Source organism: Brachyhypopomus gauderio, chromosome 14 (assembly GCF_052324685.1).
Source record: "Brachyhypopomus gauderio isolate BG-103 chromosome 14, BGAUD_0.2, whole genome shotgun sequence".
NCBI classification, from domain to species: Eukaryota; Metazoa; Chordata; class Actinopteri; order Gymnotiformes; family Hypopomidae; genus Brachyhypopomus; species Brachyhypopomus gauderio.
This window is the reverse complement of record NC_135224.1, coordinates 19,844,919-19,867,790: the sequence shown is the minus strand read 5'-3', so window position 1 is coordinate 19,867,790 and position 22,872 is coordinate 19,844,919. Positions and strand designations below refer to the sequence as shown.

Here is a 22,872-nt window from a genome sequence, read left to right as displayed (position 1 = left end):
GTTCAAAAGGGCTTTGTCATATGAGTTCACCGAATAGGTCACAACCCCATTGGGTTAGTGTTAGGGTTAGTGGTTCATCCCCCACAGCCTTCTGCCTTTAGCCGTATTTCACCCATGGGTCATATTTGCCCAATGCTATGTTTTAAATGTACATGATGTATTTGGGGGTTCTTCAAGAAAATTAACACCTTAGCCTAGGTGCTGTGTAGATGTATAACCAGATCAGTTAAACGTTTACAACTGATTTGGGTTGATGGGTAAAAGGTTGTTTTAAGATCACAGAAATTGACAGCTGCATTTCCTAATGAGTGCTAAATGCATGATAGAACCGTTCAGCTAGCACAGCTAATTGTGTGATTCGTGCCCAGGGCAGTTTCTTCTACTAAAAACACCCCCCTCCCCCCCATCCCATTATCATTATGTCTCCATTCTTCTATTGATATGGAGTTGTCAAAACAGCATTCATATCCTCATTAGCAGAGTGGTATTGTGCAGCCGCCTGCCTAATGGGACTTGGCAGTGTCTGGAGCTCGTCTGGAGTTCGTCTGGAGTTCGTCTGGAGCTCGTCTGGAGCTCGTCTGGAGCTCGTTTGGAGCTCGTCTGGTGCGGGTGTGGAGCGCGTCTGGTGCGGGTGTGGAGCGCGTCTGGTGCGGGTGTGGAGCGCGTCTGGTGCGGGTGTGGAGCGCGTCTGGTGCGGGTGTGGAGCGCGTCTGGTGCGGGTGTGGAGCGCGTCTGGTGCGGGTGTGGAGCGCGTCTGGAGCGGGTGTGGAGCGCGTCTGGTGCGGGTGTGGAGCGCGTCTGGAGCGGGTGTGGAGCGCGTCTGGTGCGGGTGTGGAGCGCGGTGTGGAGCGCGGTGTGGAGCGCGGTGTGGAGCGCGTCTGGTGCGCGGTGTGGAGCGCGTCTGGTGCGCGGTGTGGAGCGCGTCTGGTGCGCGGTGTGGAGCGCGTCTGGTGCGCGGTGTCGAGTGCGTCTGGTGCGGTTGTGGAGTGCGTCTGGTGCGCGGTGTGGAGCGCGTCTGGTGCGGGTGTGGAGCGCGTCTGGTGCGGGTGTGGAGCGCGTCTGGTGCGGGTGTGGAGCGCGTCTGGTGCGGGTGTGGAGCGCGTCTGGTGTGCGTGTGGAGCGCGTCTGGTGTGCGTCTGGTGCGGGTGTGGAGCGACTCTGGAGGGCGTCTGGAGTGGACGACCCTCCATCTTACATGCACTGAGGCTCAGACAAAGTGCACAGAGGAGGAAGATCTTATAGTCTCACGTTGCCTCAAAATGACCAGAGAACCTTCACCCATGTGGTGAGTCTGGTAAATCCAAACCACCTATGTGCCCGGGCCTGTTCAGAACCAGCCTTTAGTGCTAGTGTCCAATTAATTATCAGACACAATAAGAAGCCAATGCTCTGAGGTGTGTTGTGCAGGGTTGAGGAGTTTGTTGTTTAGGGGTGAGGTGTTTGTTGTTTAGGGGTGAGGTGTTTGTTGCGTAGGGTTGAGGTGTTTGTTGCGTAGGGTTGAGGTGTTTGCTGTGTAGGGGTGAGGTGTTTGTTTTGTAGGGGTGAGGTGTTTGTTGATCAGAGGCATCACGCTGGAAGGAGCAGTCAGCGGTATCAAATACTACCTCACACCACAGTGGCAGAAGATCCTGGACGCCAAGGTCCACACACGCTACCTCACGAAGACTCACCTGTGAAGGGCTGTGTGTTGAGATAGGACTGCTAATGTGTGTGTGTGTGTGTGTGTGTGTGTGTGTGTGTGTGTGTGTGTGTGTGCGCTGTGGGATCGGTTGTGTTTTGGCAGCAGTTTCGTTTCGTGTTGGGATGAGCTCCGTTGAGTTTTGCACTTGTCTGTCTACTGACACAAACTGCTGTCTTTTTACTGCAGGGTTCACTGAGCTGTCACCATTTTACTGACATTTGTACTCCAGTGTTGATTTTTCACATTTTAAAATGGCAGTTTGCTGTCTCGCACCTTTGCTGTTACATAGATATTTTTATTATAATCATCATAATTTCGTATATCTCTGTAACTACACTTTTAACATTCCAAATGTTCCCTATTTCACAAGAGTTTTACACCTGTGCCGTGTGTAGCGTGTGTTGGGTTCAGATGTGGAGTGGGTGGTGAGGAAACCTGCACCTCATCATGTTCACTAGTGAGGTCTGTTCACTCAACACACTTCCTGCTGCTGTTTGCCCTCATTAAACACTCGTTAGGCTGAGGGCCAGATGCCTGTCAACTTCTGACACCACTAACAGGATACTCGGTCGGGACGCAGCCAAAGCGCTTTTGAAAGCTCGCTTTTGTGCAGAGAGCTCCGTGTTTCTTCCGTATCGTTTTCCCAGGCATTGTGACGCGGCCGTTCGCTTTCCGGCAAACGGCACCTTCCGTGCAATGGAACGTTTGACTGGCCACGACTTGAGACGACAAAGAGTGGTAAATCTTTAAATCTTTTGACCCCCCCCCTAAGAAAGCGAAGATGGAGGCACCGGGGGAGGGGTGACGCGGCGGAGGCTGTCGTGGCGTGGGCCGCGGTCCGGCCCCTACGCTCCCGCCGCTCCTCTGCCGGGAGCTTGGCAGGGAGGAGGGTTCGAGAGTCAAGTGTGTGTGAATGGGGAGCGTTGGTGGTCTGGCTGCAACTGCTGGTGTAGCACAGAGACAGAGAGGCTAACACACCTCTCCTCTGTCCCAGGAAACACACCTCTCCTCTGTCCCGGGACACACACCTCTGTTCTCTCCCGGGACACACACCTCTGTTCTCTCCCGGGACACACACCTCTGTTCTCTCCCGGGAAACCCACTTCTCTGCTTTCATACTTCAGGCCGGTCGGGCGGGGGCTTGGCGCCGGTCCCTGGGCAGCTAAGCTAGCAGCTCCACGATATTCAGTATGCAACTGAGGTGCTGGAATGACAATGACTCCATTCATGACGGAGGTAGAGGAAAAGACTGAGGATCTGCCCCCCCCCCCCCCCCCCCACCGAAGAGCAGATAGAGGTGGGGGCACTTTCTCCAACCAAAAGTAGAGCAGAAAAGGGCTTGAAAAGGAGGAACGGAGGCAAGGCGATGGATGAAGGAGGGAGTCTGGGGGGAAGACAGAGAGAGGCGGAGAGGAAACAGAACTGCATCAGATGAAATGAGGTGAAAATAATTCAGGCATTAATCAAGTCTGGCCAAAAGGAGAGTGGCCGTCTCTCTCTCTCTCTCTCTCTCTCTCTCTCTCTCTCTCTCCCTCCCTCTCTCCCTCCCTCTCCCTCTCCGTTGCGTTCTCTGTGGAAGTGTAGGGAGTAATGTGTGAATGAAGAAGTCGAGAGTGGAAGTTGGAGAATCTGCAGGTGTTCTCGAACCATGTCCAGGTCCAACTGCACTGTGGCTCCATGCACAGATCAGGTCAGTGGGGCATGTTTGGGGTGCGGGTTTATTTTGAGGCAGTTCTATTTCTTTGTTAGAGCCAGAGTAACATAAAAAAAGTTTTTATTTACTTTTTTTTTTTTACTTAGACAGACAAAATTTGTGCAACCAAGAAAGAATTTGGGAGGGTGAATTTCTTGATCTAATAATTTTATTTATTTATTTGTAAGTCTGTGATCTCAGAGTAAGGGTGCGAGAGCGTGTTAACCCGAGCATCAAAGCCGTGATTGTGCGGGGCTGCCCGGGCGACGGTGCAGGGGCCTGAAAGAATTGAATTAATCAAGGCCAAGCATTGTGTGCGGGGCGCTCCTCAGCCATCATTCAGGGCCTGTGACGACTCTATAGTCAGGGGAGCGCGTGAGGCAGGGCCTTCAGCTCTTTAAGAAGCAGCCCACGTGTGCGCTGGCTGAAAAGTTTCTCTAACTAATTGCAGTGGGAAGTTGTGCTGGCTCAGGCAGAGAGGGGCTGTGTGATACCGTCTCTAAGGAAGTGAGTCCTGGAGACGCATGGTTTTATTGTGTGTGTGTTTGGCGGGGGGTGGGGTGGGGGGGTCATATTTATACCCTTCCCCTGCCCCCTTTGTGCCCACCGGGGCACTTATCACTTGAAACAATCCCCAGGCAGGTTTGTCGGAAGCGAGTGGCCGAGGTATCCGATAAGACACTTGGGGCTTGGCAGACGCACGGGTACTGCCCCAGGCTGGGGGCGTGGCACTCCTGCAGGTACTGCCCCGGGCTGGGGGCGTGGCAGACATGCGGGTACATACCTGGGCTGGGGGTGTGGCAGACATGCGGGTACTGCCCCGGGCTGGGGGCTTGCCACACGTGCAGGTACTGCCCTGGACTGGGGGCGTGGCAGACGCACGGGTACTGCCCTGGGCTGGGGGCGTGGCACACGTGCAGGTACTGCCCCGGTCTGGGGGCGTGACAGCTGTTGGGGAGGAACGCCTATGTTGGCATTCATGAGGCGAGGAGAAGTTTCACTTTCGCTTCTGATTAACATCAAAACTGCCTTCTGCGTGTGTAGACCACAGGATCCAGTAACTACAGTGAGTCCAGCTGTAGATCATGGTATGTGTGCGCCACCCTTTCTGTGGGCCTGAAGGCAGGTGTGGGGAACCCGCGCTGACCTCCACAGCCTCACACACCCAGCAGAGCTGCCGTTCCTCCACAGTTCATCCACATCTCACGTGAAGCTCTCAGCTGTTTATCCAAACATTCACTGAACTTTTGGACTTTGGACTTTGCCTTCATTTTCAACTATGAGCTTGTCTGTGTAGTCCAAGCTAGCACACAAGGCAGGATGGTCCTTACTGGGACAACTGGGACATCACAATGACCACATACCTAACAAAGGTGACTGTTTAGTTGAAACAAATCGTAATGGCTCATGATGATGTATTTAGGATGGAAATGCATGAGGTTGTATCCTCTGTATTATTGTTACATTGAGGGAATTCTGCAGGTGTTACAGTGGAGGCAGGAGGAGGCAGGAGGAGGAGGAAGAGGAGGAGGAGGAGGAGGAACCTTAGCCACGTAGTTCAGTAGTTAGATGTTCGTTAGCTGCTGCTGTGCACACCGATTCAGCAGGCCCATTGTGCAGACCTATCAACTAACCAGACAGCTAAAAACAGCAGTTTCAGCTTATTGTGTGTGTGTGTGTGTGTGTGTGTGTGTGTGTGTGTGTGTGTTCTGACAAAGGCTTTTCATTGATGGACAATTAGTAAAGTGTTGATGAGCTGAAACAGTCATGCTGATGATAGTGTTGGTCATGATAGTGTTGATGATACCTGGTTTGCGTTCTTGTTCACGTATGTCCTGTGTGTTTCCTCTACTTTTACCTGGTTTGTTGTATTATGTTTGTTCTATTCTAGTGCTCTTCAGTTTTGTGTCTTTATCGTAGTTGGGTGTCTTTATTTTATTATTCTAGTTCTTCATTTTAATTTCATGTTGCACTTGGTTTGTTTTTTTGTTTGTTTGTTTGTTTTTTGCCATGTCCCTGTTCCTTGTTTCTGTTCATTATGCCACGCCATTCCCATAAATTCAGTCCTTGTCTGTATGTTGGAAATATTACCCAAACCTGGTCTGCCGAATGTATTTCTATTAAACCTCACCTCTCTACACGTGTCTTCACCTCCATTATGTCCCAGATCCCTGGTGTTACACTAACTTGACTTTTTTTTTTAGCATTTAAATGCTGCATCTGATGAAGATCTGAAATGGAGCCTATTTAAATACCAGCATGTCAGCGCCATGGATTTGTGGAATAATGACAGGCAGCACGTCCTCGAGAAATATCAGTCATGCTAGTGTTAAAAGAGAAGACAAGGAGGGTCTCAGCGTTTACAACACTCAGAAATGGCAATGAGAATGGATTATAAACGCTAGCTAGTTAGCTAGCGCTTATAGTCTACTTACTTCCATTAACATTTGAACGTTTCATTAACATGTCTGTTATCTGTAAATGCTAGCTAGCTAGTTAGCTAGCATTTACAGTATACTTACTTTTATCAGCATTACTTTCATTAACCTCCAAAGCTAGCTAGCTCCACCGACTTTCCACAAGAAGAACAAAAGCATGCCAACTAGCTAAAATAAGTTTCACAAAACATTGTTTTTGCTTAACTACCTGCCGCAAACTCCACTAGTTTGATTGACACAGCTCAGCAACAAGCACTTCCCTTTTACACACTTCCTGTGTGTTGTACCTCCCCTTTCCGTCAGATTCACCGTTGGCAAACTTCTTTCTGTAGCCCACTGGTAAAAGGCCACTGTAGTTAATATATTGTCATCCTTATACAATAACATCACTCTTTTTAAATACCATGGGATCGCGCAACTCTACTCATGGCTGAGGTGATGAGTGAGGTGATGGGTGAGGTGATGGGTGAGGTGATGGGTGAGGTGATGGGGAGGTGATGGGTGAGGTGATGGGTGAGGTGATGAGTGAGGTGATGGTGATGGCGACGCTTTAAACCTGGCTGTGGTTTTGTTGCAGCCTCCTCAAATTTGGATTGTACAGACACAGTACAGCTATACAGTCACCTAGACATCTGCCATCTGAGACTCGAGTCCCACTGAGAGAAGGAGACGGGATTGAGGATGTGTCAGGAGCCAGGTCAAGGTCCAGGTTAGGGTTAGGGGGACAGGTCAGAGGCTCCTGCAGCAGCAAAAAATCTGATTGGTCAAATTCTTGTGCAAATATAATAATAATAATAATAATAATAATCTTTATTTGTATAGCACCTTTCATACATACATGTAACTCAAAGAGCTTTACATTATAAATAAAAGAAACATTAAAAGGAGATAAGACAAAGACAAAAAGACAGAAGAAAATGTTAAAAGAAATTAAAAATAAAAATATTAAAATAACATAAAAAGTAAAAAGTGAAGTAAGTAAGATAATAAAAAGTAAAGTAAATAAGATAAAACTATTAAGATAGAGTTTCTTAACTAAAAGCGGATCTAAACAGGATATGCAAACCACATATGAAGTCCAGTAGCAATTCAACATGCTGGGTGTCCACATGAAGCTTTAATTGCAGTGTTGCTGAAATCATCACGTCAGAACACTTCAAGTTATGCAACAATTAAACGTGTACTCCCTCTGAGTATGACTCAGAATTGAGTACAAGGACACAAGTCATGCAGCTAAAAACAGCAGTTTCAACTTACTGTGTGTGTGTGTGTGTAGACAGAGGTGAGCAGCTTGCAGTGGTCCAGTTATCTGTAGCTTCATCTCCCACAGCTCCTCACCCAGAGCTGATTGGAAGAAGCACAGATGAAAGAAAATCTCCAAATCTGGACTCGTGCTCATTGGTGTTAAGTCAAAGTCAGAGTGAACTTAACTGTCAATCGGACCATGCAATGTTTTGATTACACAGAGGATCAAAATACGTTTCTCCAAACTCCATTGTGCAGTCGTTTAAGAGAGAATATAGACACATGTATAGCCAGACACTGAGTGTTTGCATTTATAGTCAGAGAGATAATTAAAATAAGTTATTAAGGTGACTTTTCAAGGTCCCATAAAAAGGTGCAATATATCAAAATATAGTAAATAAAGTATAAAGTACAAAGAAGTAGCATGCAAGAACATCTGTAAACATGGATATTATATCTATACATACTGCAAGCTCATGAACGCACACATACACTAGCATGTACACATATATTTTAACATTCAGTTGTCTTGGGTGAGTTTTCTGTCTTAAGTGAGTTCAGTAGTCTAATGGCTGGTGGAGAAAAGCTTTTACTGAGTGTGTCTTGCATTGCCTGCTGTGGTAGCGTTTTCCATTTGGTAAGAAGATGGTGAAGGTCAGAAGTCCTGTATTTCTACATCTCACTGAGAGAACGCTGACCTCAGATCAGTTTTCCCTTTTGCTAATGGAGCTGCGTATAAGGAAGCAGATGGTGAGCATTTCTCTCATGTGCACAGCTACAGTTCCTCAGGGCTGAAACGTGGACTAGTGCTTCTCTGCACGGTTCGTTACATTCATAATGGGTGTGTAATCAGTTAAGGAACTGAATCTAGGTGATGGGTGAGAAAGCCTGAGGTTACTAGTAACCAGGACCGTAACCCTGGTTGGTGCAGAAGCAGCTAGTCAAGCTTGTTTGAGCAAGATCTTTCAATACTATGTAGTTCTCTCTCACTCACACACACACACATATACACACCCTCACACTGTGGTTTGTGTAGGTCCTAAAAGGCTGTGGTGATGATACTGTGATACTGTGCAGAATGTATTTTGGCAGTCCTAAAACATGCTAATCATTAAAACCATTCTAGCCATTTAAAACTATTCTAATCATACTAACCATTCTAATAATTCCAAACTATTCTAAACCATTCTAATCATTCTAAGCCATTCTAATCATTCTAATCATTCTAAACCATTCGAATCGTTCTAAACTATTCTAAACCATTCTAACCATTCAAATCATTCTAAACTATTCTAAACCATTCTAATCATTCTAAACCATACTAAATCCTTCTAAAAAGGCAGTTCCGTCATCTTTCATCAGTTAACTCACTGTCATCTTTCCCAAACAACCCCTACAGCACAGTAGCTTCAAATGACGGGCAGGTGTTTCTTAACCTCAGTGACAGCTGTGTGACACTTATATATAGTGCACCATTTTTAGTTTCCAAAATGTAATACAAATTTTAGAAAAAAATTACCTCTACCTCACAGAGATTACCTCCAACTCACAGGGATTACCTCCAACTCACAGGGATTACCTCCAACTCACAGGGATTACCTCCACTTCACAGGGATTACCTCCACTTCACAGGGATTACTTCACCTCACAGAGATTACCTCCACCTCACAGAGATTACCTCCACCTCACAGGGATTACCTCCCCCTCACAGAGATTACCTCCACCTCAGAGATTACCCAATGCCCACGGGTCAGGGGAAAGTGCAGCTGCCCTCGTTTGCTTTGACCCCATTCAGCGGAACGTGAGATGCTGGGAAGCAGACGTCTGTCTGAACAAAGCTGCTCAGCTGATGACGTTTACCTGTCATACACTTACATTTCCACGTCAGACGTCTGGATCACGTCAGACGTCTATCTGGCCTGTTCTCTGTGTTTACTCAGGTGTGGTATATGGTGTCCTGATTGGTTAGTAGCTTCTCTGTGAACCTCATAACGTGAAGGGTTGCCTAAAGCACACGTGCTTTATGTCTGTTCCAATAACTCAAAGAAAACAGAATTACATTTTGTAGTTTTTACTGTTTTCATTTTGAATTGAAATTGGAAAAGATATCTAGTGGCATTTTTTCTGTGATGACTATCCATAAATCTTATTATTAAGATGCTTTTATTTGCTTTGAAGCTCTAATACCAAGTTGTTGAGTGACACCAGTGCTGTAGTCCGACTCCCTGCAGCTGCTCTGAGTTTGACCAGACGTCCGTGTCCTCTCCTGTGGTAGAGGAATTCCTCCCTGCAGACAGGCCAATGGGAGACACAATGTTTGAAACATGACCTCTGGGGTCGGATAGGGTCAGATGGATGGAGAGGTCAGCCCTCCAGTGGATAGTGGACCTTACATAACCACCGGTGTTTGCACAGATGTCTTCAGCTGTTTCCAAAAACGGAGCCTGAGGAACTCTCCGTGTGTCTTTCTGTCTTCTTGAGGTGTCCTGTTTCACTGTGACTCCATGAAGGTGTGAAGCAACAGACACTGTTGTTGCCTTGTAGTGTGTGTGTCTCCTCTTCGGGTGGTCGTGTGTGTGGTCCTGTCTGTGTGATCGAGTGGTCATGTGCGCGGTCCTGTCTGTGTGATTGGGCTTTCGTGTGAGCAGTCCTGTATGTGTGATGTCTGAGTATGTTTAGGTGTTTGGTATTTTGGTGTTTAGGTATTTTGGTAGTATGGTGTTTAGGTATTTTGGTAGTATGGTGATTAGGTGTTTTGGTAGTATGGTGTTTAGGTGTTTGGTAGTATGGTGTTTAGGTGTTTTGGTATTTTGGTGTTTAGGTATTTTAGTAGTATGGTGTTTAGGAGTTTTGGTAGTATGGTGTTTAGGTGTTTGGTATTTTGGTGTTTAGGTATTTTGGTAGTATGGTGTTTAGGTGTTTTGGTAGTATGGTGTTTAGGTGTTTTGGTAGTATGGTGTTTAGGTGTTTTGGTAGTATGGTGTTTAGGTGTTTTGGTATTTAGGTGTTCCTGTGCTCTTGAAACCTGAGCTGCTCCTGACTTGTATAAACATGATGCCCTACATTCATTCTTCCTCTTTTCCTTATCTGGGAAGTTTTCATCTTTCTCCCTGTGACCAGATTAGGTTTCATCTCCCAGAAAGATGCAGACTCTCGGGCTAAATCTGAATGATACACGTGTCTGCCCTCTGCCATCGCTGCACTGATGCAAGGTGCCAGTAATTCAGTTTGTGTGTGCGCTCGTGCGTGTGTGCGTGTGTGTGTGTATGTGTGCATGCGTGCGTGTGTGTGCGTGCGTGTGTGTGCGCGTGCGTGTGTGTGTGAGTGCGTGTGTGTGTGTTTGTGCGTTTTATGTAAAAGGGCAGATTGTCTTCCTCACAGGTCTTCCTTGTCCTGGTGAAGACCAGGCTTAGGGTGGTCCTGAGAGGTAAACCAGGCTAAGGGTGGTCCTGAGACGTAGACCAGGCTAAGGGTGGTCTGAGACATAGACCGGGGTGAGGGTGGTTCTGAGACGTAGACTGGGGTGAGGGTGGTTCTGAGACGTAGACTGGGGTGAGGGTGGTTCTGAGACATAGACCGGGGTGAGGGTGGTTCTGAGACATAGACCAGGGTGAGGGTGGTTCTGAGAGGTAAACCAGGCTAAGGGCGGTCCTGAGACGTAGACCAGGCTAAGGGCGGTCCTGAGACGTAGACTAGGGTGAGGGCGGTCCTGAGACGTAGACCGGGGTAATGGCATGAAGTGAACTTTAGCTGAAATAGCTGAGGGCTTTAAAACTGATGTTACAGTTGAAACATAAATGTTAAAAATCATTTTAAAAGAGGTTAGTCTAAGTTGAGACAGGCATGTCTGTTAGTTATTGTGGTCCTTGAAGAATGGAATATTCCAGCAGAACATTTTTATATTTGACATTTAAGTCATTGAGCTGACACTTCCATCCAAAGTGACTTACAGTTATGAACTTTGGGACTTACAAGCACCTGAAGGTAAAGCCAACAATGGCAGTTTGAACCAGCAACCTTCTGATTACTAATCAGCTACAGTAATGATTGAACGACTAATGACGAGGTCATGCTGTGTAGAGACTGTGTGTTTGACGCTGGACAAAGACTCTTTTAGGCCTGCATGATGACTGCGATATACCTGAGGTGTGAAAGGCAATCTGGCCCATATTTGAAGACAGAGATCAGCATGGGAACTCGGAGAGCAGAGCTGAAGTTGCAGGAGGTTCTTACCTCCTTTCCTCAGGAAGGAAGTTTCTCTAACATACACCTGTTTCTCTAACATACACCTGTTTCTCTAACATACACCTGAATACAAACAGACACAACTGAACTGCAAACAAACGATTGCAGCACTAAGGCACGCAAATTGATGCATTTATGGCTCTGATCAAAGGCAAATGCCAAAGACTAAATATGAAGTGTGTGTGTGTGTGTGTGTGTGTGTGTGTGTGTGTGTGTGTGTGTGTGTGTGTGTGTGTGTGTGTGTGTGTGCTTGCGTGCGTGCGTGCGCACATGTGTGCGCGTGCGTGTGAGTGTGTGTGTGTGTGCTTTTCTCTCACCTCACTGATGCCACATTAGATCCATCCTCTGTGCCATTCCACTGGGAGCTGGGGCCCAAGGAACTCAGATGGTGATGTGTGTGCATGTGTGTGTGGGTGTGTGTGTGTGTGTGTCTGTACCCCACATGGAAGGTCATTTAGGTGTGTGTGTGTGTGTGTGTGGAAAGTCATGTGTAATTGGTCCTTTTTACTGCTCTGTCTCTCTCAGAACCACCTCAGGGGACACAGATGTTCTTCAGAACACAGATGTTGCCCACATACTTGTCCTGTGCTACCAAGCACATTTTTAATGGAGAAGCCCCATGCTGTAATCTGACCAGTGCAGCCAATTCAGTATTCACCGTCCTGCTTAACGCTAGCTAAAGACTGCAAACTGCTCAGCTGACCGTGAAAGTGGAGGATGCGTCATCTCCACCTGAGGTCATCCCCCCTGAGGTCGTCACTCCTGAGGTCATCCCCCCTGAGGTCGCTGTCGAAGTTAGGACATGGACCATCTGATGGGAACAGATGGTGAAGTTCCACTTTGAGTGAACTTCACGTCAAGCTTACAGGACCAAAAGGTGGTTTTAGGTAGTTCTGGGTGAGAGGGAGTGGTTCTGGGTGAGAGGGAATGGTTCTGGGTGAGAGGGAGTGATTTTGGGTGAGAGGGAGTGGTTCTGGGTGAGAGGGAGAGATTTTGGGTGAGAGGGAGTGGTTCTGGGTGATAGTGAGTGGTTCTGGGTGATAGGGGGTGGTTCTGGGTGATTTTGGGTGGTTCTGGGTGAGAGGGAGTGGTTCTGGGTGATCGGGGGTGGTTTTGGGTGGTTCTGGGTGAGAGGGAGTGGTTCTGGGTGATAGGGGGTGGTTTTGGGTGGTTCTGGGTGATAGGGGGTGGTTTTGGGTGGTTCTGGGTGAGAGGGAGTGGTTCTGGGTGATAGGGGGTGGTTTTGGGTGGTTCTGGGTGAGAGGGGGTGGTTCTGGGTGATAGGGGGTGGTTTTGGGTGGTTCTGGGTGAGAGGGGGTGGTTTTGGGTGGTTCTGGGTGAGAGGGGGTGCTCAGTATCTGCTCACTTGCTCTTGTACCATCAGATGGTCTCATGGGCGCTTTTGTCTGACTGAAAGTGTGATGTGTTGAGATACGTGAACTGTACCCAACGCGTGTTTAATAGAAACGAGGGTGAACCCAAGTGCCAGATCGCACAAAAATTAAAGAAACAGAGCAAAAAACCAAAAAACAAAACAAACCATTGTAATGAAAGTGGTGAAATGCAAACTAACAACACGGAATAAATCAACGCCACAAAAGAAAACTCGACCATAGCAACAACAGGAAAACTCAACGAGGAGAAATGTAAACACCATGTGGTTTATGTGGTTAATGTGGTTTATTTTGTTGATGTGGCTGATGTAGTTTATGTGGTGTATGAGGTTGATGTGGTTTACGTGGTTTATATCTACACTGTGTCTGTTACTCTGAACATTTGAATTCAGGATTCAACCTTGTGTTGTGTTGTGTGTGTGTGATTGTGTGTGTGTGTGTGTGTGTGTGTGTGTGATCCAGAATGGAGCAGTTCCAGGAGAACAAGTCAAGAAGGATGAGAATTCCCGCCGGGGCAACTGGGGCAACCAGATCGAGTTTGTCCTGACCAGTGTGGGTTACGCGGTGGGTCTAGGGAATGTCTGGAGATTTCCCTACCTCTGCTACAGAAATGGAGGAGGTCATTATTCACTTCGTTTTCACCTCGGTGTCCAGTAACATTATTTCTGTATAGCTAAGCCATGATTGGCTTTTTATTCTTTTCTAACATTGTTGTGGACTATTGAACTGCTTCCATTGGTCCTCGTGAGCAGTTCTGTTGGCCTTAAGAACCCTTATCAACAACAGGTCCACCTCCCCAGCCCCAGTGAGGCCAATCAGACAGGCAGGAACTCACAGCAGCTCCGCCTCCACATCCATCACATGGCCAATCAGAGAGGCAGGAACTCACAGCAGACCAAACCCAAATAACACAGGGCTTTCCTGCTCCACACAAGCACCAATGCACCATGGCCGTTTAAGGGGATTATCCACCAGCACTAAAGTTTAGGAAGATTATCCACTAACACTAAAGTTTGTCTGAGCCGGAGAGTGTAGGCCCTTTGTTATTGAATTTTGTTATGAATTTAGCTAAAATTCATTTTCAAATGTATTGTCTTTGAAATGAACAATGTTATTGGATTCTTGAAAATACAAACACACCTCTGACACCTTTTGGGTGATCATATTTCTGTAAACTCTGTGTATGCCATATTATTTTAGTTACCCTTCCAAAGCAGTGCTCACTAAAGCTGCTGTGAGCTGCACTGGAGTCAGCAGTAGTTCATGTTGGAATGTGGCTGTGCTGTGTGTGTGGTTGGGTGTGTGTGTGGTTGGGTGTGTGTGTGTGTGTGTCCCAGGCGCCTTCATGTTCCCGTACTTCATCATGCTGGTGTTTTGCGGGATCCCGCTCTTCTTCCTCGAGCTGTCGTTCGGCCAGTTCACCTCGCTGGGCTGCCTCGGCGTCTGGAAGGTCAGCCCCATGTTCAAAGGTCAGCTGCTTCTTATGGTTCAAAGGTCAGCTGCACAGAGGCAGCCCCACTGTCACGTCACAAATAGGGGACACTGGACACTCCATGTGTTGAGGGGGGCAAAATGCAGCCCATCGGCTGAACTGAGGTTGGGTTTCAACAACAAAAGATGCTGGGTTTGTCCCAAAAAACACCAAACACGTAGTCTCAGATCAGTTCAGCTGTGAACAGCAAATAGCAAAGTCTCTACATTTCCAGGTAGACCTGGAATTCCCTGGAAAATAACAGCAAAAACAGCAAAAATCACAAAACAAAAGAGAAAATGAAACAATCTGGCATTTTTGAGATTTGATCTCATCCAGTTCCTCAGTCCTCAGAAGCCACAATTAAGTTGATAATGAGGTTCAAACTGTGATCAAACTAATTATATTACATTTAAGACTCCCAGTTCATGTTTGATCAGAGCTAAAAAGACAAAAATGTATAAAGAAAGAGAATAAAAAAGCACATGACCCAGTTAATGAAGACACAGCCTTTCACGGAACAGTTTTAGCCAGAGTATGTATGACACTCGAGAAGGAAAGGTGACCCCCGATCCTGTTATGTGCCGTATTATCACATGCTGTCTGCTCTTTCTAGTCTGGACACGCGTCCGTAATTCTCCACGTGTTTATGGTTCTCCGTGTCCTGACCTCAACTCCTGCTCTCCTTACAGGTGTGGGTTATGGAATGATGGTGGTCTCCACCTACATTGGCATCTACTACAATGTGGTGATCTGCATTGCCATATATTACTTCTTCATGTCCATGACTAACCTCCTGCCCTGGACCTACTGCAACAACCCCTGGAACACGCCCGAGTGTAGCGGCGTGCTGAGCACCACGCACACCAACTCCACCCTGTCCACCCTGTCCACCCTCTCCACCCTGTCCAACGTCTCCACCGCCGTGTCCGCCGTCGCCAACGTGGTCAACCGCACCAAACGGACGAGTCCCAGTGAGGAGTACTGGAGGTGCGCGCGCACACACACACACACACACACACACACACACACACACACACACACACACACACACACACACGCACACACAACTCACTTCACTTCTGCAGATCTTAGCATCATCCACATGAGACAGGGCTCCTGGTCTCCCTGTGTGTGAGGAAGGAGTGTGTGTGAGAGCAGGTTGCTCTGTAGTCCTGCAGCGTCTGTGTGAGGAGACGAGTAGACGTGCGGGGGGACGCTTCATTCTGACGGACACAAGCGGGGACATTTTAGCATGAGGCTGGTAGACAGGCATGACAGCAGGACATGATGTTTTTGTTTGGTGTGTGTGTGTAGGTCTTCTGAATGTGCTTGCAGAATGGGAGGCTTTGACAGCAAGGGGTGTGTGTGTGTGTGTGTGCCTGTGTGCGCATGTGTGCGCATGTGTGCGCGTGTGTGTGTGTGTGTGTGTGTGTGTGTGTGTGTGTGTGTGTGTGTGTGTTGAATGGTTTTCTAAGCGGTTTGTGCCTAGCTCCTCGGTCTGTGCTTATCTCTGAACTATAAAGGCTTTTCTGTTGCTGCCTTCTGTCGGTGAAACAGCCCATTGTTTCAGCCTGGGCTGTTGTGATTAGCCAGATATTCAGATATTTGATTGTTTTAGCCTGGCTCACATTTGAGCAGCATCCCACCAATCCCAGCATCCTTCACTCCCATCTGTCCCCATCTCCCAGCATCCTTCACTCCCAGTGTCCCCGTCTCCCAGCATCCTTCACTCCCATCTGTCCCCATCTCCCAGCATCCTTCACTCCCAGCGTCCCCATCTCCCAGCATCCTTTACTCCCATCTGTCCCCATCTCCCAGCATCCTTCACTCCCATCTGTCCCCATCTCCCAGCATCCTTCACTCCCAGCGTCCCCGTCTCCCAGTATGGGAGCACTTTCTTAGTGCATCATGATCATTCTTCTTCCAAAGGGTTTGCTCTGTCAGAGTCAAAGTCTTTACAGCTTTACAATCGTATGTGTCCACATCCCTAATGAGCCAAAGGCGACAATAGCAAGAATAATCCTCCCTATGATAGCTCTGTGTAGTAATAAAAACACCAGTTCTTTTCAAACGTCTTTAAATGTGGATTCAGTCATTCACTTCAGTGTCCTGTGCCCTTAGGAACTACGTGCTGAATGTCTCAGATGGCATAGGGAACTTCGGGGAGGTGAGACTGCCCATCCTGGGGTGCCTGGCCATCTCCTGGGTGGTGGTATTCCTCTGCCTCATCCGTGGGGTGAAGTCCTCAGGCAAGGTGGGCTGGACCTGCTGCATCTGTTGTGAATCTGCCCCAGGGGCAAAACTCTAGCCGTGCCCAAACCGCTTCTCTGTCATCTCTTCAGCCCTAAGCTGTGGCACTATTGAATCGGGCCGTAGTTTGGGGGCTGAGCCCCATTTGAACGCTGTATTTTGGTCTTCTGATACCCTGCAGCTGTGGCACCTTTAATCTTTTGCCACATCGACGCCGCTGTGGTGACTAGAAGCTATTGTGTGCACACATGCTGATGGGGTTGTGGGTGGTGTTTTCTGGGGGTCTCTCAGGTGGTGTACTTCACGGCAACGTTCCCTTACGTGGTGCTGACCATCCTCTTCGTCAGAGGCATCACGCTGGAAGGAGCAGTCAGCGGTATCAAATACTACCTCACACCACAGTGGCAGAAGATCCTGGACGCCAAGGTCAACACACGCTACCTCACGAAGACTCACCTGTGAAGGGCTGTGTGTTGAGATAGGACTGCTAATGTGTGTGTGTGTGTGTGTGTGTGTGTGTGTGTGTGTGTGTGTAGGTGTGGGGTGATGCAGCATCACAGATCTTCTACTCCCTGGGTTGTGCGTGGGGGGGGCTTATCACCATGGCATCATACAACAAGTTCCACAACAACTGTTTCAGGTACTGAACCTGTTCGTGTCTTCTCAGATTGTTCAGTTTAGTTAACTTAGATTTGTAAACTTAGTTTAGCTCAAACTTTTTTGCTGCGGTGTTAGTGCAAACATGTTTGCTTTTTGGTGATGATTTGGTGGAGAGGAGATAAAGTAAATGTAGTTGTGTGTGTGTGTGCGTGCGTGTATGTGTGTGAAAAGCTAACTGCACTGAGGGGTTGGATGTTAAATGGGAGGTATTGCATGTATTGCGGTATATGGAAGCTGGGGTTTTTGGATATGTGGGCAAATGCATGCTGGGTAGAAGTGCTGACTCCTGTGTGCTCAGTGGTAAGAGATAAGGAGAGATAGAAGACCACAGTAGCTCACCTTAGCTCGCCTTAGCAACTGCATCACACTTATTCCGGGAGCCTCTTCAGCGCCCTCTTGTGACAGCTTATGCTAACTACAGTTTATTGTATAATTATGTAGGAAAGGGGATTTAGAAACAGAACTTTCACGCCAATTTTCTTCTGACATGGTGCTTCTGATTCCCTCCGTGACAGGGACAGCATCATTATCAGTGTGACTAACTGCGCCACCAGTGTATACGCCGGCTTCGTCATCTTCTCCATCCTGGGCTTCATGGCGCACCACCTGGGGGTGGATGTGTCTGAGGTGGCGGACCAGGGGCCCGGTCTGGCCTTCGTGGCCTACCCAGAGGCCCTGACGCTGCTGCCCGTCTCCCCACTCTGGTCCTTACTCTTCTTCTTCATGCTCATCCTGCTGGGATTGGGCACGCAGGTAACCACGCCCACCTCAGATGTAACCACACCCACACAGAATGTGACCACCCCCCCCAGGACCTTCTGAGGTGTAGTTCTCTTAAACGCCTGCATGTTCTCCATGGGCAGTTCTGTCTGCTGGAGACCCTGGTCACCGCCATAGTGGACGAGATCGGGACAGACTGGATCATTAGAAGAAAAACCTTCATCACTCTTGGAGTCGCCGTAGTTGGCTTCCTCTTAGGAGTGCCCCTGACCACACAGGTGCGTGGCTTGTGAACACACACACACACTGTGACACACTTCTCAATCTGTAGCACACTGTAGCAGGGACTCATAGTAGGTGCGCCCCCTTGTGGTTGCAGGCAGGAATATACTGGTTGTTGCTGATGGACAACTATGCCGCCAGCTTCTCTCTGGTCATCATCTCCTGCATCATGTGCATTTGCATCATGTATGTCTATGGTAAGTCTATGTCTATAGTAAGTCATGTATATCTATGGTAAGTCTATATCTATGGTAAGTCATGTATATCTATGGTAAGTCTATGTCTATAGTAAGTCATGTATATCTATGGTAAGTCTATATCTATGGTAAGTCATGTATATCTATGGTAAGTCCTCCACCGCACTCCACAGCTGTAGATCCTGGGGAGAGCATGCGTGGGTGAGGGGGTAGAATCACACTGAAGCTGTGTTCCTCCGCAGGTCACAGGAACTACTTCAAGGACGTGGAGATGATGCTGGGATTCCCTCCTCCTGCCTTCTTTAGGATCTGTTGGAGGTTCATCTCCCCCGTCATCATCTCGGTGAGAGGCCTGCACCCCAAACCAGCTTTCCAAGCTCCTGCACCTTTGCCCTCACATCACCTGGGAGAAGAGGCTGTGGGTGCAGACAGACCGCATGGGTGCAGACAGACCGCATGGGTGCAGACAGACCGCATGGGTGCAGACAGACCGCATGGGTGCAGACAGACCGCATGGGTGCAGACAGACCGCATGGGTGCAGACAGACCCCGTGGTGCAGACAGACCCCGTGGTGCAGACAGACCCCGTGGTGCAGACAGACCCCGTGGTGCAGACAGACCCCGTGGTGCAGACAGACTGCGTGGTGTAGATGGACCCCATAGTGTAGATGGACCCCATAGTCAATCAATCAATCAATCAACCTTTATTTAAACTCGGAGTACATTGAGGGTGGCCCTCATTTACAATGTAGCCAAGGGAATACATGGGAAAGGGATTATCATAGATAAAAATGTAACATGATTAAAAGACCCAGCATTATAACAAGATGTACAAGATACCATAAGATAACACAAAAAAAAGAATTTTTTTTTATATCAACTAAAACAGTGACAGGCTGTCTGAAGGTGGTTAGAGACTAGGTGTTTAAAATGATTGAGTGACACCAGCGAGCTGAGTTTTAGAGTTTCCTGTAATGAATTCCAGCTCGCTGGAGCACTGTAGCTAAAGGCAGATTTTCCCAGTTCAGTAAAAACTTTTGGGACCTGAAAGGTAATCCAATCACTGGAGCGGGTCTGGTAAGTTGTATTATTTTTAATAAGCATTTGTGTAATGTACGATGGCATATGGCCAGAAAGTGCTTTAAAAATAAAAATAAACCAGTGTGTTTCACGACGCACAGCAAGAGAAGACCAGCCAACTTTTTCATAGAGTGAACAGTGATGTGTATTATACGGGTCCCCAGTAATGAATATTAATGCCGCATGATAAACAGAATCTAGTGGTTTGAGTGAAATTGCTGATGCATGTCTGTAAATCACATCGCCGTAATCAAGCATAGATAAAAGTGTTGCTTCAACAATCTTTTTTCTTGTGTGCGTTGGGAAGCATGATTTATTTCTGTACAGGAAGCCGAGTTTTTGCCTCAGCTTACCTGAGAGCTTGGTAATATGGTGCTTAAAAGTACATTTGTCATCTAGCCATATGCCAAGGTACTTATATTCATTAACTCTTTCCACGTTAGAACCATTCAAAGTTGTGATTGTAAAAGTATTAAGATCAACGTTAAAAGATCTGGAAAACAGCATAAATTTGGTTTTTTTAACATTTAAAACAAGTTTATGGTTGTAAAAGGCAGTCTGTACAGCATTAAAAGTGTGCTGCAATTTATCTACTGCAGTACTGATGTAATCATCTGAGCAATATAAAACTGTGTAATCAGCATATAGATGTATTTTACAGTCAACAGTGGAGTTGACAATATCATTTATATATATATTAAATAATATCGGCCCGAGGATTGATCCTTGTGGGACACCCTTAGAGATGGGTAACGGTTGAGATCTGTTTTGTCTCAGGACCACACACTGCTGTCTAAATGATAAGTAATTTCTTATCCATTCTACAGAATTTTGGTCAAAACCGATGTTTTGTAGACTTTTTAAAAGTAGAAAATGATCAACTGTGTCAAAAGCTTTAGAAAGATCGATGAAAATAGCTGCACAGTGTTTCTTGCGATCCAAGGAAGTTAAAAGATCATCGAGGATCAGTGCAGTAGCAGTAATTGTGCTGTGCTTCTTTCTAAACCCAGATTGATATTCTGACAAGACAAAGTTTACATTGAGAAATGTCTGAAGCTGATCATTTACTAAAGATTCTAAAATTTTAGCTAGGCATGACAGTTTTGAAATTGGTCTAAAATTGTTAAGATCTAAAACGTCACCTCCTTTGTGAAGTGGAATTACTTGAGCTGTTTTCCAGACACTGGGAATTCTGCTTGATAAAATGGAGAGATTAAAAATATACGTAATGTGTTCTAAAATGACTGGAGATGCAAGCTTCAGAAAGAAGGGGTCCAGTCTGTCCTCCCCTGTGCCTTTTTTAGTGTTGATATTTCGGAGGGCTTTAGCTACTATTTGAGGAGTGAAGGGGTGGATGGTAAAGAGATCATGGCTTACAGCAGGTGGTGTATATATTTCATTGTTTGGTTTTACTGTATTAATATTTTCAAATAAATGACCAGCTGCTACAAAATGATTATTAAACACTTGGCAGAGTTCACTCTGGTCAGATATTTGGTGGTTTTTTACTAAGATCTGGGTGGGAGTAAACTCTGATTTGTTTTTAAGTGAATTAACAGCTTTCCAGAATTTAACAGAGTTTGAGGCAGATTTTGAGAACTGATCCAAGTAATATTCTGCTTTAGCCTTTCTAATGCAGGAGGTACATTTATTTCTTAACTGCCTAAAAGTAAGCCATAGGTCTCGATCTCCACTTTTTCTAGCAGAGGCCCAAGCTTTGTTCCTTGCATTTAGCAAGGATGATATTTCATTATTCATCCAGGGGTTGGATCTATCACGTATTCTCATGTTTTTGTAAGGGGCATGCTTGTTTACCACTGCTAGAAATGTTTGGGTAAAATGATCTAGTGCCAAATTGACATCCTGGATTTCTGAGGTACCGTGAATATTACTTAGTACCAGATCATTTAAAAAAGCTTGATCATTAAAATGTTTAAAACATCATCTAACCACCATCCGAGAGCCTGACTTCTTTATGCTGGTGTCCCTAATGCATCCGATAGAACAGTGGTCACTAATACCCGGGTCAAATACACCTAGAGTGGTAATTCTGTCAGGTCTATTTGATAAAATTAAATCTATTAATGTTGACCTGGTGAGGTCATGCAAGTTTGGTCGTGTTGGTTCAGTAATTAATTGATTTAGCGACAGGTTGCCACACACTTCTTTTAGATGGTCGGATGCATTTGTTAGCCAGTTCAGGTTAAAATCACCCAAGATAATCATTTCTGTCTCAATATGTAGAGATAAAAGCCCAGCTAACTCATCAATAGAATGCGAGGGTGCAGAAGGAGGTCTATAAACACCAGCAACCACAAAGCTGTTACTGCGGCCAATACATATCTGTAAAGCTAGCAATTCAAAGCATGCTTCTTTGGATAACGTAATTAAAACTTTTGCTTCGATATTGCTTTTTACATAAATAACCACACCCCCACCCCTTGCTTTCCTATCTGCTCTGTAGATATTATAATTTGTTAGGGCTACTTCCGAGTCTGACACAGATTGCTTCAACCATGATTCGGTCAAAACTAAAATATCTGGATCAGACTGTGAAATTAAGATGTTCAATTGATCCAGTTTATCACGCTGAAGGAGGCTTCTTATGTTTAAATGAATAATGCCCATGCCTTTTTTTTGACTGAAACTCTTGGGGTCTGTTAGTGGTACTGTATTTAATGTTAGTGGGGAAATCTGAGAAACAGGCTGAGAGCAGAGGGGAGTTAGTGATAGCTTAATGTGGATGAGATTAGCTGGGTTAATAAAAAGATTATAAGTACAGTTCTTTTTAAAAAACAGAGAAGACTGGTTGATCCTAGGCCGATTACTAATTATTAACTGGGATAGCTGGGTTTTCGTGAGTGGTTTCAAGTGTAGATAGTGTAGATAGACCCTGTGGTGCAGTCAGACCCAGTGGTGCAGTCGGACCCTATAGTGCAGTCGGACCCCGTGGTGCAGACGGACCCCGTGGTGCAGACGGACCCCGTGGTGCAGACGGACCCCAATATGCAGACAGACCCGGTGGTGCAGACAGACCCGGTGGTGCAGACAGACCCGGTGGTGCAGGCAGACCCGGTGGTGCAGACAGACCCGGTGGTGCAGACAGACCCCGTGGTGCAGACAGACCCCGTGGTGCAGACAGACCCCGTGGTGCAGATAGACCTCTTGGTGTAGACAGACCCTGTGCTGCAGTGCTGTGCTTCTTTGATCTCTTGCATGTCGTCCTCTGCAGTTCATCCTGATCTTCACAGTCATCCAGTACAAGCCCATCACATACAACGACTACGTGTACCCCAACTGGTCTCTCGTCATCGCCTTCTTTATGGCCTTGTCCTCGGTGGTCTGCATACCCATCTATGCCATCTTCAAGATTTTCACCTCCAAGGGCTCCACCTTTTCAGAGGTGAGTTCCTCCATGCTCTTTCTGTGGATAAGCTGATGTTGACATGTGCTGGGACTAGCTCCTGCCCCTGAATAAACCGAAGCCAGGTATGTAGTCCGCCTGAAAAAGTC

The 22,872-nt window shown here is 46.8% G+C and overlaps 1 protein-coding gene across 4 annotated transcripts in view; it reads left to right on the top strand.

Moving 5' to 3' along the window:
• The window catches only part of slc6a9 (solute carrier family 6 member 9), a 44,281-nt gene that overhangs the window by 16,579 nt on the left and 4,830 nt on the right, over positions 1-22,872 (top strand). For 3 of the 4 annotated variants that reach the window (XM_076973571.1, XM_076973570.1, XM_076973569.1), the window contains exons 3-13: positions 13,159-13,315; positions 14,034-14,165; positions 14,860-15,157; positions 16,292-16,424; positions 16,712-16,846; positions 16,957-17,060; positions 17,596-17,833; positions 17,944-18,078; positions 18,180-18,279; positions 18,522-18,622; positions 22,592-22,762. In XM_076973571.1, coding sequence (XP_076829686.1) covers positions 13,159-13,315; positions 14,034-14,165; positions 14,860-15,157; positions 16,292-16,424; positions 16,712-16,846; positions 16,957-17,060; positions 17,596-17,833; positions 17,944-18,078; positions 18,180-18,279; positions 18,522-18,622; positions 22,592-22,762 — 1,704 coding nt within the window. Of the gene's footprint in view, positions 1-3,048; positions 3,372-13,158; positions 13,316-14,033; positions 14,166-14,859; positions 15,158-16,291; positions 16,425-16,711; positions 16,847-16,956; positions 17,061-17,595; positions 17,834-17,943; positions 18,079-18,179; positions 18,280-18,521; positions 18,623-22,591; positions 22,763-22,872 lie in introns of those variants that run through there. The other variant, XM_076973568.1, reaches the window with a different exon arrangement.